Source organism: the organism of the source record quoted next, unplaced genomic scaffold (assembly GCF_019419815.1).
Source record: "Pyrus x bretschneideri cultivar Hongxiangsu unplaced genomic scaffold, Pyrus_bretschneideri_v1 Contig10, whole genome shotgun sequence".
Lineage (NCBI taxonomy): Eukaryota > Viridiplantae > Streptophyta > Magnoliopsida > Rosales > Rosaceae > Pyrus > Pyrus x bretschneideri.
In genome coordinates, this window is record NW_025999391.1 from 1,622,363 (window position 1) to 1,636,784 (window position 14,422).

General features: G+C 37.6%; 3 protein-coding genes across 6 annotated transcripts; 2 read left to right on the forward strand and 1 right to left on the reverse strand.

Moving 5' to 3' along the window:
- Positions 1 to 49: 49 nt before the first annotated feature.
- Positions 50 to 3,769, forward strand: LOC103946625 (transcription factor ABORTED MICROSPORES). Of its 2 annotated transcripts, none has more exons than XM_048591722.1 (9): positions 50 to 423; positions 526 to 702; positions 925 to 1,003; positions 1,092 to 1,160; positions 1,317 to 1,401; positions 1,603 to 1,940; positions 2,273 to 2,575; positions 2,818 to 2,994; positions 3,343 to 3,769. In XM_048591722.1, exons 1-9 carry the CDS (start codon positions 326 to 328, stop codon positions 3,550 to 3,552), a joined length of 1,536 nt encoding a protein of 511 aa, XP_048447679.1. In that variant the 5' UTR covers positions 50 to 325; the 3' UTR covers positions 3,553 to 3,769. The 2 variants fall into 2 exon arrangements, with proteins under 2 accessions (XP_048447679.1, XP_009355652.2); XM_009357377.3 differs by having other exon boundaries at positions 51 to 423; positions 1,600 to 1,940.
- A 662-nt stretch (positions 3,770 to 4,431) lies between these two features.
- LOC103946624 lies at positions 4,432 to 6,200 on the forward strand. Its single transcript, XM_009357376.3, has 2 exons — positions 4,432 to 5,012; positions 5,848 to 6,200. The coding sequence occupies exon 1, from the start codon at positions 4,544 to 4,546 to the stop codon at positions 4,997 to 4,999; it is 456 nt and encodes a 151-aa protein (XP_009355651.2). The 5' UTR covers positions 4,432 to 4,543; the 3' UTR covers positions 5,000 to 5,012; positions 5,848 to 6,200.
- Positions 6,201 to 6,775: 575 nt separating this feature from the next.
- On the reverse strand, positions 6,776 to 14,160 carry LOC103946623 (probable ubiquitin-conjugating enzyme E2 23). Of its 3 annotated transcripts, XR_007251033.1 has the most exons (9): positions 13,971 to 14,137; positions 11,073 to 13,150; positions 10,266 to 10,412; positions 9,376 to 9,867; positions 8,723 to 8,792; positions 8,500 to 8,639; positions 8,018 to 8,329; positions 7,287 to 7,591; positions 6,776 to 6,986 (listed from the first exon to the last, which is right to left on the reverse strand). XR_007251033.1 is itself a non-coding variant. In XM_048564824.1 (8 exons), the coding sequence occupies exons 2-8, from the start codon at positions 13,104 to 13,106 to the stop codon at positions 7,340 to 7,342; spliced, it is 3,447 nt and encodes a 1,148-aa protein (XP_048420781.1). In that variant the 5' UTR covers positions 13,107 to 13,113; positions 13,971 to 14,160; the 3' UTR covers positions 6,842 to 7,339. The 3 variants fall into 3 exon arrangements, 2 of the variants coding, with proteins under 2 accessions (XP_048420781.1, XP_048420776.1); XM_048564824.1 differs by having other exon boundaries at positions 6,842 to 7,591; positions 11,073 to 13,113; positions 13,971 to 14,160; XM_048564819.1 differs by having other exon boundaries at positions 6,842 to 7,591.
- Positions 14,161 to 14,422: the final 262 nt, after the last annotated feature.

Consider the following 14,422-nt stretch of genomic DNA (forward strand, 5'->3'; position numbering starts at 1 on the left):
CAAAAAATTAATTAAACTAATTAATTGAGCTCTCTCTCTCTCTCTCTCTCTCAGAGTCATGCATGGACTGCAGTTTACCTACCAAGTTCTTGCCATATAAAAAGTGTTTTCTTCTTGATTTTATTGAAAGCTACAAAATTATGTACAAGGTTTTAGAATCTTTGTTTTGTTCTTCTGAGTTTGCTGAGGTATTGAATATGATGATGGTGCAGTTAACTATTGCTGCCAACTGAACTGATACTCTTAAGATTCTGTGTTGGAATTTGAAATCAGTTTACTCCGCGTTTTCCCCTCGCTTTTGTATTTTCAATCGTTACAGGCGGCAATGATGATCATGCCATACCTCATCCACAGGCTTAGATCTCTTGTGGGTTTGAAAGGCTGGGACTGTTGTGTTCTCTGGAAACTAAGTGAAGACCAAAGGTTATGAAACCATAACTACATTATCAATCTTTCGATTTCTTCACGTCCCAATATATATGTATATGCGCGCACGTATGTGACTTTCTTGTGGTTTATTTTTAGGTTTATTGAGTTGATTGATTGTTGCTGTGCTGGGACTGAGATCTCCCAAAGTGATGCTGGACAAAATCTTCCTTTCCCTCCAGTGCTTGCTTGTAGGGATACAATCTTACAGCATCCAAGAACCACATCTTGTGATCTTCTAGCCCAAATACCTTCTTCCATGCCCCTAGACTCTGGGTATAACCAATTTATTTGTTTCAGTTTTCTCCTTTATCCCTCCTCTTTTTTTGTGCCGTATGAACAAAGTGTTCTCCTTCAAGGCGGCCTGACATGTTATGATGTGCGATCCAAATTGACGATATAGAAAAATGAAAGACTGTATCGCACTTTCTTTTGTGTACTTTGATTAATTTATTAACCATTTGGCCTGGCCTCATTTAAATGTGTGATTACTGACAGGATTTATGCAGAGACCTTGATTTCAAACCAAACCAGTTGGTTAAACTTCTCTAACAACACATTTTTAAGTACTTTAGAGGTATGTACCACTAGCTCCCTTTCTCCTACTTCCAGAAGGCACTGCCCTTTTGATATCGAGCTCCTACTTTTCTTGATTACACTTGCAGGAAACTATTGGGACCAGGGTTGTGATTCCAATACCCGGGGGAATAATCGAGCTTCTTGTTACCAAACAAGTAATGTTTCCAGTATCTTTAACTTTTATTTGTATATTTAACTGCATTCATGCACATTTCGTATGAGCCATAAAGTAAACCGTTTTCCTTCACTATCCGAAAAAAATGATCTTTAGCATGGCAGTTATTTTATTCTTCTGTTTTCTGTGACTGCAGGTATTTGAAGATCAGCATGTTATTGATTTTGTCGCAGCCCAATACAACATCTCACTAGAGGAGGAGGCCCTGACTAACATAACCGGTACGTGCAAAATGAGTGAAGTCGGATCAAAGTGATTTTTAGACCATCTTTCATTCAAAACTACTTCAGAGAATTTGAATCTGCATCCATATGATGTATCCATGGAGAGAACAAGCAATTCTTCAATGAACTTCTCGCAGCAATTTACTAATTACAACTCGAGAAACCTAACCAAGAATAATATTGATATTTCTTCAGCAGAAAATGGGTTTCAAGAGATGGAGGCGATGCAGAGGTCTATCACAAGTGAGAGACAACAGCACATGGATATGCAACAGTATATGGAGGCATTAGTACCAAACATTGATCAGCAAGAGGGTAACGAGAAGCGGGACTCGAATACACATGAGGCAGAGGGACAAGCTGGGGATTTTATGTCGGATTGCAGTGATCAGATTGACGAGGATGAGGATACAAAATATCAAAGGAGGACAGGGAAACGGCCTCAAGCCAAAAACCTTATTGCTGAGAGAAGGAGAAGGAAGAAGCTTAATGACAGACTTTATGCTCTTAGGTCTTTGGTTCCCATTATTTCTAAGGTACCCATTGCATTTCATCATCTTGCATCTTTTCTTTTGAAACCTCATTCGATTTGTGTCATGTCTTACTTCATTAATGTGTTGGATCAATTCAGGCTTTATAAACGATATGAAAAGAAAGAACTCACTAGTAACCTCACGTAATAGGCTCATAAGAAGACCTATTCATGGTCAAGTTAGCTAGGGCAATGTATCCTCCTCTCTTCTACACCCAAGTTCAAATCTCCCTCCCTACAGTTTAGATTAAATTAGAATATCGCTCGAATATAAAAGTAATTGGCTCATTGAAAATGATGTCTTTTATCTAATGCCAACTCCCTTTCAATTCACAGTTGGACAGGGCCTCCATTCTTGGGGATGCAATTGAATATGTGAAGCAGCTGCAGAAGCAAGCTAAACAGCTCCAAGATGAGCTTGATGATCATGCAGAGGATGATGCTGCTACGAACAATGTCAAATCAGAAATTCAGAGCCGAAGTGAAGTTAATCACATTAGGCCTAAAACAGATGATCATCAAGATGATCATAAAGCTTCAAATGGTTCTCATTTTGGAACACCGGGAGACTGCAGCGTCTCGAAACAAAGCAGAGATTATTCATATGCTGTCCATGATCATAAGACAGAACAGATGGAGGTGCATATCTTGTGTTCTTCTCTTCTTGAAGTTTTTCTTTTTTTGGGAAGTGATTTTTTCACTTCACCTACATTCCTTCCTTTTTTTAGCCATTGGATTGAATAAATCCATGTAGAACCAATGGACAAAAACAATGGGAGGAAAGCATAAGGAGAAAACGAGATTGTGAAAACAACTACCTTTTTCTATTCGGGATTAATTTATTTCTTGGGTATTAATCAAAGAAATGGAAAATGTTGCAGCCCCAAGTGGAAGTGGCTCAATTGGATGGAAACCAGTTCTTTGTGAAAGTGTTCTGTGAGCAAAAGCCTGGTGGATTTGTGAGGTTGATGGAGGCTTTGAGTTCACTGAGCCTGGAAGTTACTAATGCAAATGTGACTACCTTCAGATGCCTTGTGTCCAATGTTTTCCTTGTAGAGGTTAGTTGCTTTTCTAGCTCAAAACTCTAAATTTTTTCCTACTGTTGCACATAGTTGGGAAATTGTTTTTGGTATATGAGTGTACACAATCCCTCGTCTCACAACTATTTGTCACATAATCAGTTATGTGAGGGTGGTTTTTGCGAGTGCAACGTTGTGTATACTCGTTGTATGCAAGGATTTTCCTTAGTAAGATGAGGCAAGCTCGTGTGCACATTCGCCTTATATGTGTGAGAGAGTTGAGAAAAAGTATTGGGAGAAAAGTTAGAGGGTTGTAACATCTACCATACAATTTAAAGAAGCATTGATCTTACATAAAGTGACTTTGTTCAATTTTTTTGTTGCCAGAAAAAGGATACTGATATGGTTGAAGCTGATGATGTGAGGGACTCCTTGCTAGAGCTAACAAGGAATCCGCCAAGACCGCGTAGCGAGACAGCTAAAGCGGCGGAAAATGGCGTTGACTTGGACAGCCATCATGACCACCACCACCACCAACACCTCCACAACCACCATTTTAGTCCCCTCCACTTGCACCATCTTCCTAATGAAGCATAAAGCTTCAGTGTTCCATATGGGAAAAGCATTTTTCAGTACTTTATGTTTTGGTTAATTTTCACTTTGATACAAGTTTTTGCACAATCTCAAAGGACAAATTCTACATATCTTAAACTAACAGAAACATTGCTCTCTTTATATATCAACCCTAAATCACTATGACTATCCAATCAATTGCTTAGTCTTTGATATATTATTATTAACCAATTTTCGCCAATTTTCTAAAAATTACATTATAATGATATATGTATGTCCGACATTGGGATTTCACACATAGAAAGAGTGAGTGTCACCATGAACAATGAATCTCACACTCTTTCCATTGATGTGAAATCTAACAAGTTGTTTTTAGAGTCGCTTGATAACTTTGTTTTCAGTTTTTATATTTATTTTTTTTAGCAAAAAGTTTTTTTAAATAAAAATAGAAATTGAAAACTGAAAACCAAAAAGTTAAATCTTTCTTTCTTTTTTTTTTTTTTTTGAGGGGGCCGTTAGAAAACCAATTTATTTGCAGTTTTTGTTTTCACATTTTTTGAAAATTGAAAACTCATTTGATAAATACTTTTAGTTTTCAGTCTTGCTTGTTACACCTACCATTTGTAAACCAGAAGCTTAACTAAGTCGGCTAGAACGATGTACTCTCATCTTTACACCCAAATTCAATTTTTTTATAATTTAGATTAGATCAACTATATCCCTTGAATAATAAAAACCAAATTTACTTAGGATGGGTTATTAGTTACGGCCCAAAATAAAATTAAAAAAAAAAAGGACCTAGGGACATTACCAATGGGCCCAACAAAGGCAGAGTGAGGCCCATAACCAACCACTTGGCAGCTCCAACATCGAGACTTTCCCCATCACCAAGTAATCCCAGGAAACCCAGTAACACGGTCTACGTGCAAAAGTCCACAAGAACCCTAGACTCGACCCTCCCTCTCCTAAAACCTCACTCACATCCCAAAAAAATCCCATCTTTTTTGGTACATCAATGGCCTCCGTCGCCACCGGCGGTCGATTCAAAGAGCTCCTGAAGAAGTACGGCAAGGTCGCACTGGGGGTCCATTTCTCAGTCTCAGCTGCCTCGATCACAGGCCTCTATGTCGCCATCAAGAACAACGTCGACGTCGAATCGCTGCTCGCCAAGGTTCACATGGGGAGCGTGTCCTCCAAAGACGAAACCCCCCAAAACCCACCTGTAATCTCTGATGGGTCGGTGTTTCGGGACGGACCGACATCGGGAAACGGGCAATCGACGGCTGTGGTTGTGGAGAAAGAGAGGAATCGGACGGCTGAGCTCGCGGCTTCGACTGGTGGGGCTCTGGCATTGGCTTTGCTCTGCAACAAGGCTCTGTTTCCGATTCGGGTTCCCATCACTCTGGCGCTTACTCCTCCTGTGTCTAGGTTTTTGGCGCGAAGAAAGTTCATCAAGACCGGCGGTCTATGAACGTCTTTGCCTGGTACTTGTTTATCCTTGCTTTTTATATATCTTTTCTTTTTAAATTTAAATTTTGGTTATTTTGATGTTTATTGAGATGAAAATGAACATAAAAATGGCAATTGAAATGTTGAATTCTTTATTTAGCAATGGGATGTATGACTGGTAGCATTTGGGTGAGAATTGAAGTTGAACAACTGATTTCGATGTGCCCTAAGTGGTGTGATTCTGGAATGATGAAGCCTTGAACTACAAATTTGGGTGCACAAGTTTGTTGCCGGAAAAATTCGGATATTAGATGAACAATTTGAAGTTTAAGACGGAGTATTAGATTTTAAGTAGCTGTGAATGATGATGATGATGATGATGATAGTGATGATACTTTCTGATTAATTGAAGTTTAACTTCTCGTGGATCGAAATGAGTTGAGTGACATGTAATTGTTAATATTGAACTGCGTGGTGTTCAGGAGCGGTTATTCCATTAGAGGATCAACTGGTGTAGCATCTTATTGTTAAGTAATTTGTATCTGTTGTAAACTTGTAATCGCCGGAGATCTTTAGATGCCTGAACTTCTAACTCAAATTTATATAGAATCCATAATTCTCAGGCACTTAATTCTAGGACACATTCCACATTATATGGCACGGTATAAATTGGGAAGAAGCTGCATTTCCCGCAGTGAATTTTCATTTGTCTCAGTGATTCGACGTTCCTGCAAGCTATTGCCTTCGGATAAGCCTTCCATAGTTTCAAAAATGTGAAACCACAAAGCCTAACCTGGTAATTAGCTAGTATAGCAATGTGGATCATCTTTCTTGCCGGGGAACTCACGTATCTTTCTTGTGGTATATCAGGAGAAGGAGCAAAGGAACTATAATAATCGTGGAAGTTATAGTAATTACCAACAACAGTATCACGTGGAATCCTAAAGTTTGCACAAAGTAGTGAAGGTGGATTCAGTTTAAGCATTGCAGGAGAGAGCGGCGATCGCTACCGTAGCAAATCGGTGAGAGGAGAATTTTAGTATTGTTATTGTTATTATGTCAATCAGATGGGTTCTCCAATCCCACTCTTCTATTCGGATCTGAATCTGTGAGCTTATACTCTTCTTTTTCTTACTAATAATGTACGTGTTGTATTGATGGATTTTATGCAAATCTCATCATTTAAGTTATGTTGATTAGCTTGAACAGGATTGTTCGGTTCATTCGGATCTCAATTATTTATGTTACAGAAATTTATGATTTCGTTTGGACACAATCCTTGTGTTTTTAACAGATTGGTGAATGACGGGTTCGATGTTTACTCGAAAATGATAGGGTTTAGAGGAGTTTTATAGAAATCAAATCAACTTGACATCCATTACACTATGTTTGGATGAAGAAATTTAAGATTACCAAATAATTTTATTTTCTAAAATTTGTGAATTTTCTTGTTTGGTTAACTGAACAATGGAATTAAATACGGAATTTGTTATTTTTTAACTCTCAATTATAGAAATTGAAAAATGACATCTATTTACAGGAAATTTAAACTTAGGAATTGAAGGTCTCAAATTCCAAGTTTTCTTTCACTCAGAAATTATAAATTTGTATGTTTATGAATCCAACAAGGGAATTAGTGCATATCAATTTATAAATTCTGACTTTTACCCAAATTCCAAGTTTAGTTTTCTACTCTATTTTTGCAATATGGAAGCAGTCCATGGTAAAAGATGCAGCTCAAAATGACCGAAAACAAAATAGCTAAACAAAATAGCATTCTAAAAACTTAAAAAAAAAATTGTTTGAAAATCCTGGATTTCGAATTAAATCTTGATTACAATGTTGAATAAGTGAACAGAACGAATGAGGCAAGAGTTGAGTCAATTGTGAGAAGCCAATCCACACAGTATATCTGATATAGTATCAATTAAATCCATAAAAATCCTGAAGAGGGAGCAACCGAAAAGTGATTGCAAAGCTATGGTTGCTTTTGCGGCTGCAGAAAGCACCTGCCAAAAGCTACCAGAAGATATGTCAACATAAGCTAGCAACCAGATGCCGAAAGTCACTCCCAATCAGGGGAGTGCCGGCAACTTTGCTTCGACAAACCCCCAGTATGCCTAAAACGGGGAGATAGAATGCCTAATGACAAGGTGTATACGCCTGGGGATAGCCTGAAGTCTCAACTAAAATGGGTCAGGCTTTCAATTTCTATTGAGTTTGAAAAAATGAATTCAAATTGAATGTGAAAACCTTTTGACAAGTATCCGAAATCTTCAGAAAATAACAACGAAACAAAACGGATTGACCTTTTTGGCTTGATGGATCCGAGATCTTGACAAATAGAATCTTCAAACCTATGCTACGATTGTTGCAGATGCTTAAATTCTTGACAATTAGCTCCAACCTCACTCAGGGCCAAGAAAAGCTTTGGCACAATCTTAGCTAACATCAACTTGAAACCAACCGAAGTTGAATTTACATCACTCTTATCACTAAGAGAGGCATCTTTAGTGAGAGAACCAATCGAATAGCCTTTCATATATGCATCGCAGGCCTTCAAGATATAAAAACCACGCCTCCGGAAATGGTCATTGACGAGCTCTTCAAAGTCCTAGACATGCCAACAATACTATTACTAAACTTTATTGAGTCAAACATAAAAGCAACATATAGGACTTTCTTTGTAAAATTACCACACAACATAAAACGTGAAGAGCGTTCCCCAAGTATTTAGCAAATATAAACAGAACATCAAGTAGATTCAATATTTTCATGATGCCATGTAATGCAAACAGTTCACTTTTTCTTCCTACCATGTGCGGATATTGCTCATATACTTCAAGGGGTACACCCAACTCAAACAGAAAAGATTATATCAACAGACTGAGTAATATCCAACTAATATAGAACCCCTATAACCAAACAAATTTTAATGCATCAAAGATATGAGGAAACGATCATATATGATACACACAAAGAAATAGAATCTTATAACAGAACAAGATAAAAATTGAATATTCAATATCTGATACATCACCTTAGGTGGCCTCCGAATAAGATACATCATTGTCTTACAGTTCAGTAAGAAAGTATTCTCATTGTAGGACAACGAATTTTTCTCTCCTTCAGCCGTCCCAACCTGCTTATCGTAGCCTGCTTCATTAAAATATGGCTTAGAATTTAGCACCAACCCTTGGAGCGAAACAAGAACTTGAAGGATGCTAGAAGACTTTGGATCCCACACTTCATTCCCTCTGCCAGTCCAAGTATTCAAAAGACTAAGACACACTTTGCCTTCTTCATATAGATTTGGATTTATCCGCCAGCCACCAGAATGATAGTATGCTGTCTGTAACACATAAATCCATTCAGAAGACGACAGATAAATGCTCTTTCTTTTTCTTTTTTTCTTTTTTTTCTTTTTTTTTTTTTTTTTTTGCATCAAATCCAAAAAAAATGTTGTGAAAAAAAAATGATAGTATAGCCAAAGATTAATAAATAATAAAAAGTAGTTCTAACCAGAGGAACATCAGGGTACTCTGGAGGGAGGTGAAAATCAAAAAAGAAGAGGCCATCTTGGTAAGGTGTCCCATAAGCCCCAACTATAACTGCCCTCAAGAGATCCATTCGATCTTCATAAACTCGTACACAAATCCCATCTGTTTAAAAATTTACTGTTAAAATCAAGTGTTTCTAAAATGGGACAGATAGTGATCGTCAAAATAAGAAACTGAACCCTTACCAGGAAGGTTATTTTGAAGGATGTTCCAATCTTGCTGAACCTTCTTAAACCACTTTCTTCCACTGCTATTCTGTAAGTATCATTTAATGTGAAAAACAGGTTAGAAGTACGAGGACAGTTGACCTATTAACAAGGCCAGAATAGAATGACAGGCTTTAGTCGTCGCGGCAAACCAATTTTAGAAAATTAATAGAAAGCCCCTCGCAAAAAAAATTATTCAAATACTCTTAGACAACTTCTTTATCATTAAGGGCACCTCTTTTATTATTAAGGACATTTGTTTAATTCAAAACCCTCATGAAGTGTGACTCCTTTTTTGTTTTTTGTCCTTAAATAATAAGAAAAATGGTCCAAGTGTTTTTTGATAAAAAAAAAAGTTTTGTGAGACTTTTTATTAGTTCTCCGTAACAATTTCCAGTTCATTAGTCCTCGGATGTCAAATAAAATATAAAGCAGGAACAGAAACTGGAAAATCAAATAGACAAATATATCTAACTGCTTTATTTTCATTTCTTCTTTCTCATCTTTAAAGGAAAAATATGTATCCTTGTCTAGCCTACTATACCTAATCTATAAAAGGTCCATGCTACAGAACGAGGATCCCTCAAGAATACAAGGCAATAATGGGGTTGAAACTGAAATAGAAAAAATACCTGCCCAGCTGCACAAAGGAAATGATGGTCCAAAGGATCTTTGGCAATATCAAAGCGTTTGAAACTGCAAGCATCATCCTTATTGCATTCTACAAAATCTGATTCTTCAGTCTTTAAGTTGCATAGAATTTCTGCTGCATCAAACATTTCTGTAGCCTGTGGGGTAACATGTTTCTCTTCTTCTTCCTTATTTATTTCTAGACCATAAGGATCCACCACATTAGATTTCTGAGAGCTGGAATCTTCACCGTGATCTCCTCCCTGAGCAATTTCTACTTCCCGAGGCTCAACTTCACCTTCGCCCTCACCTTCAGTATCCAAAGAATTTGAATCCAAATTTCTTTGTCCTCTTGAGAATATACCATGTGCCAGTCTGGTAACAAACCTAAGTGCAGCCAAGGGAACAGACAATGCCGGGTTCCTCCCAGAATTATTCTCTCCACTCTCTTCAGCTTCAAAATTCATCCCAATGGCATTTTGTAGCCGAACTTCCTGAACATCAACAACTTTCTCATCTTATTCAACAATAAGAATCAAACCAAATAAAGTATATTTAAGGTCTTCTCTATACAAATATACTCTAAGAAAATAATAAATTCATCTAGAAGAAGAATCAGTTTCCCAATATGATGAATTCAAGTAACCATAATCAGTTTCCCAATACAAGTACCCAGTCTGTCATTTTAATATTACTTTAAAAGCCAATAAACTCAAAAACTCACGTCCTTAAAGAGGGAGGATTACAATTAGGACTAGTGGCCCAAAGCTCCTCTTTCCCAGATGAAAGAACAACATCTTGAAATACATGATGGAACAATGTAATTATTTTTTGGGCAGGTATCAGATTGTAAATATGGTTAAACATACAGCTATTTCAAACAGAAACAAACCTCTTCTGTACTCGCAGGGACAAATAGTGCAGGCATCTCATCATCGTTAACCGTTTCCCAACTAGCAGCATCACTAACATCACTTCCAGCACCGATGGAGTCATCATCATCAGCTCGGCCAACAACATAAATTGCTTGAGGTCCAACCTAATAACAAATCAAAGAAACAAGAAATACATTGGAACACTTCAATAAAATTTGACATACGATTGAATTTTGAAAAACAAGCACAAATTTAGTTGTCTTTATGCCAGAGCAAGGTAAAACAACCAAGAAAAAAAAATCTTGTGATCAAACAATAATCCATAATAATATATTCGAATAAGATCCCAATTTTGTTTTACACCCACCATTCTCCGAGCAGCTGCTTACCATCAGAAGCTTCCCATAAGTTTCTACTCTTTTCTCTCATACTCTATTGAATCGAAGATTTATATGACATGGTTTACATCCCTCCCTTTGACTAGATTCTTTCATCCTAATCAATATAACTAACAATTCCAATACAAGATAAGCCACTATTAAAGTATTTTTTGATTTCGTTTCCGAGGCACGGAACGGGCTGGATGCCCATCAGGAGTGGAGCCCTCAGGAAAAGGACTTCCGAGAACTAGAATTTTTAAGTGGACTTCAAAAAGTAAACTGAACCATTTTTTAGGGAGGAGAGGTTAGAACTAAGAAGTAATAGTGATGATGTTATCAATTTAATAATTCTAAGTTATTGATACAGAGTTTTATGTTGATTGACAGCCAAAGCGTGAACAAGAAAACAAGAGTGACAATTTGAAATTAGGCAAATGAACATACCGTAGAAACCATCCCATCAGCCCATGTAACTTCAATATCCCCATTCTTAAGACCAGTTATATTTCCAACCCAAGAAAGATCGGAGAAGTCCAAACAAGCTTCATCAGTAGATAGATCTTCCTTTTTTGTAGAAGCGGAACTAAGATCACTTGGTCCGTTTTGTTGCTTTGGTTCCTCATCTAAGTCTGTCCCTGAAGCAGTTTGTGCAGAGACAAAAACTGGCAACAATCTGACAACAACATCCCCATGACAGTAATCATAATCCGGATGCCCCTCAAGCTCATAGACACTCACAACTTCCTCCTTCTCAAACTCTCTAGGATCTTCCGGTCTGGAAACTGGCTTTAACCACCTCACACAAGCTGTTCTCTCCTTGGCATTGACACTTTTCACAAGCCCAACACGCCTAGCTTCATAAGCATCATCACCATCATCAGACGCCTTCTCCACCACATACTGTTCAGCAACAAATTCGTGATCACCCGGACTATCAAGCGGAATTAAATCTTTTGAGTCCAGTTTCAGTTCTGTTGTACCATCCTGCCATGCCACATCAACTGTCGTCTTGGTATTGACAATCAAAAAGGATCTTTCAAAATTTTCTTCCTTCCGTGCCTTCTTGTCTCTCCTAACCACAACTTTGCGGATCTTTTTGCGATGAAGAGGCCAGGTTTCATGAACTGGCTCCTTTGAAACTGACAATAAACTATTACACAAACTAGATTCAACAGATGTATTCCTTCCAGTATTTCCATTGTTTCCATCTAAGACAGATACTAGATCGATGTCCATGGATTCGTGATTGCCATTTGGTTCATCAAGCGCACTCTCCTCTGAATCACACTTACTACCCATTTGAGTAGGTTCTAAGTCACTGCTTACAGAATCATGAGGTTCTAAATTTGATGATCCCTTGTCTAACGGAATGGAAGATGATGACACTGATGAGGGAAGAAGACACCAATCACCCAATTGCCAAGTTGCATGTGTAAAACAAGACAATAATTTCAAGTTCTTGGGAATCTGCTCTTTAGCAGGTGCGGTAGAAGAATCTGGCCCACAGCCAGCAGAAGCTATCCAATAAATTAATACTGAAGCAACTGTAACCTTAGTAACAGTACCTTCCACACGATTAGGTTTCCACAAGCCAGATAGCCACCTAGCATTCTTGAAAACTGACGATCTTGCCTTCACACGCTGACCTGGGTAGTAAGGGAAATGCACATCCTCAAGCATATTCTTGGAAACCGGTTTCAGATCCATCGGCTCTGCTTTCATAATTTTACACACAGAACCATCATCAAACAAAACTGTCACATTATCATAAACATCATCAATCCTACCTAGCCAGGGACCAAGGACCACATAATCACCCACGGTGAACTCCCTCACACGTTTTAATTCGTTGGATGAAAGGTCTTTTATGACTGACCCATCAGGAGTTAATAGATCAACAGAGATATTGACATCCACCACAACACCAACTTGCCCGGTTGGGTCAGAAGCAGCAGCAACAAAATCCCCATGTAAGAACCCTCGATCAACAACTGTTAAATCATTAATGTTTTGGGTTGACTCAGTCTCGTCCATCCAAAGTACTCGAACCTGGTCAGCGGGAAGGGGACCAGTCTTATCATTACTACCATTTTTGTTCTTGTCACCATTCCCATGAGTAGTATTATTGTTATTACCACCTTCTTCCTCATTCTCATCATCGTCGCAGTCATCATCTTCATCGTCATCCTCATCATCAGTGATGCTACTATCAGAATCTGAATCACCAGCAACCTCAGTCACAATCCCAGTCATACCACTCTTGCTCCTGACGACATCTTGTCTATAAATATATGGGGTATTGTTAATGTTACTGACAGCCTCACTTAACTTTTTAACTTCATTACTTTCAGTAGTTACATTTGAATCGCAAAGAACTGTGCTTGTTGAAGAATCAACCTGGCTCAACGAAATATTATCGTGGTCAATAGCAGTAGGCTCGTCATCTTTAAAAACAGTGTCATGCTCCTTGGTTCCCATCCAAAATCTGACAACAGGTGATAAATGTGGTATCTAACGTCAAGCTGAAATCATATACAACCAAAACGAATAGCAAAATTTTGAGATTTATCATCTTCTTAAGAGAAAGGAAACACATTTTTATCATTGATAATTTATCAACTTAATCATAAAGCTAGACTCATATGTTTTCAACCTTTAAAAAAGCTTCTGGGCAACTATAGAGTTCTACGTATTACTACTTTTAACCAAAAAAGTGAGTTACTTAAAAATGTTCCTGTTATAAAAAGAGTCCAATAACAACAGATTAACACATAATCCCTGTGACTACCTACTTCTCAGATGGAAAACCAATACTAAACTACAAGTCTACACCGAAAAGTTTCAAACCCAAAAAACTAGTTCAACAAGAAGACACATGTCCAAATACATGATGTTCATCCAACATAAGAAACTTAATAATTAACATCAGAATCCAATCACAACAAGCTAAGAAATATTCACAAGCACAAACCAAGGCGCGAATCCGATAATAACGTGGAACCCAATATTCCAGTCGGATTCAACAACATATAGGATGATTTGGGTGCACAAAAAAACCAATTTTATCAATAAAATTGCAGCTTAGAAAGCCGAGAGCAGCTCACATTTAGCAGACAAACCCAACAATCAAACAATACAAATGGAAAAAGCATAATAGAAAAAACCGATATAAAATATCATCTCTATTAGATTGTGTGTTTGATCATGGATTTCAATCCAGCCCATTTGAAATCGGAAGCAAATGAGAAAAACGATTAAAATTAATAAAAATAATAATTTAAAAATGGAGCTTGGAGCTATATGTAATTAGATGATTGCAGGAGGGGTTGTGTGAGAATATACCTGAAGAAATCTGGGTGCTCGATGAATGAGAGAGAGAGAGAGAGAGAGAGATACTCTGATGGAGGAGGAAGACGACGGAGAGAGAATGGGAAGAGCCTTTCGGTTTTTTGAACGGAGGGTATAAAGCTCTGAGCTGGAAGGGAAGCGGCACTAGGGGTATTCTCGTAATTCGGATGATGTTGATATGAGAGAGGCCTCTATTTAAGAAAAAGATAATAATGACATTTTAAATTCTCTTTCGCTTCTAGATTTTTTTTAACTTCTTATTAATTGGGGAGGTGAACCTGTTTTTTTTTTTATATATATTAATTTTGTAACCAGAAAAACTTCACAACTCACTTAGAATAAACAAAAATATCTTTTGACAAAAAAAAAAAGAAAATCTATTGTTTTTAAGAACTAAGAGCAAATAACGCTTTACCGTAGTGACAAAAAACAATAATGTTTATGCA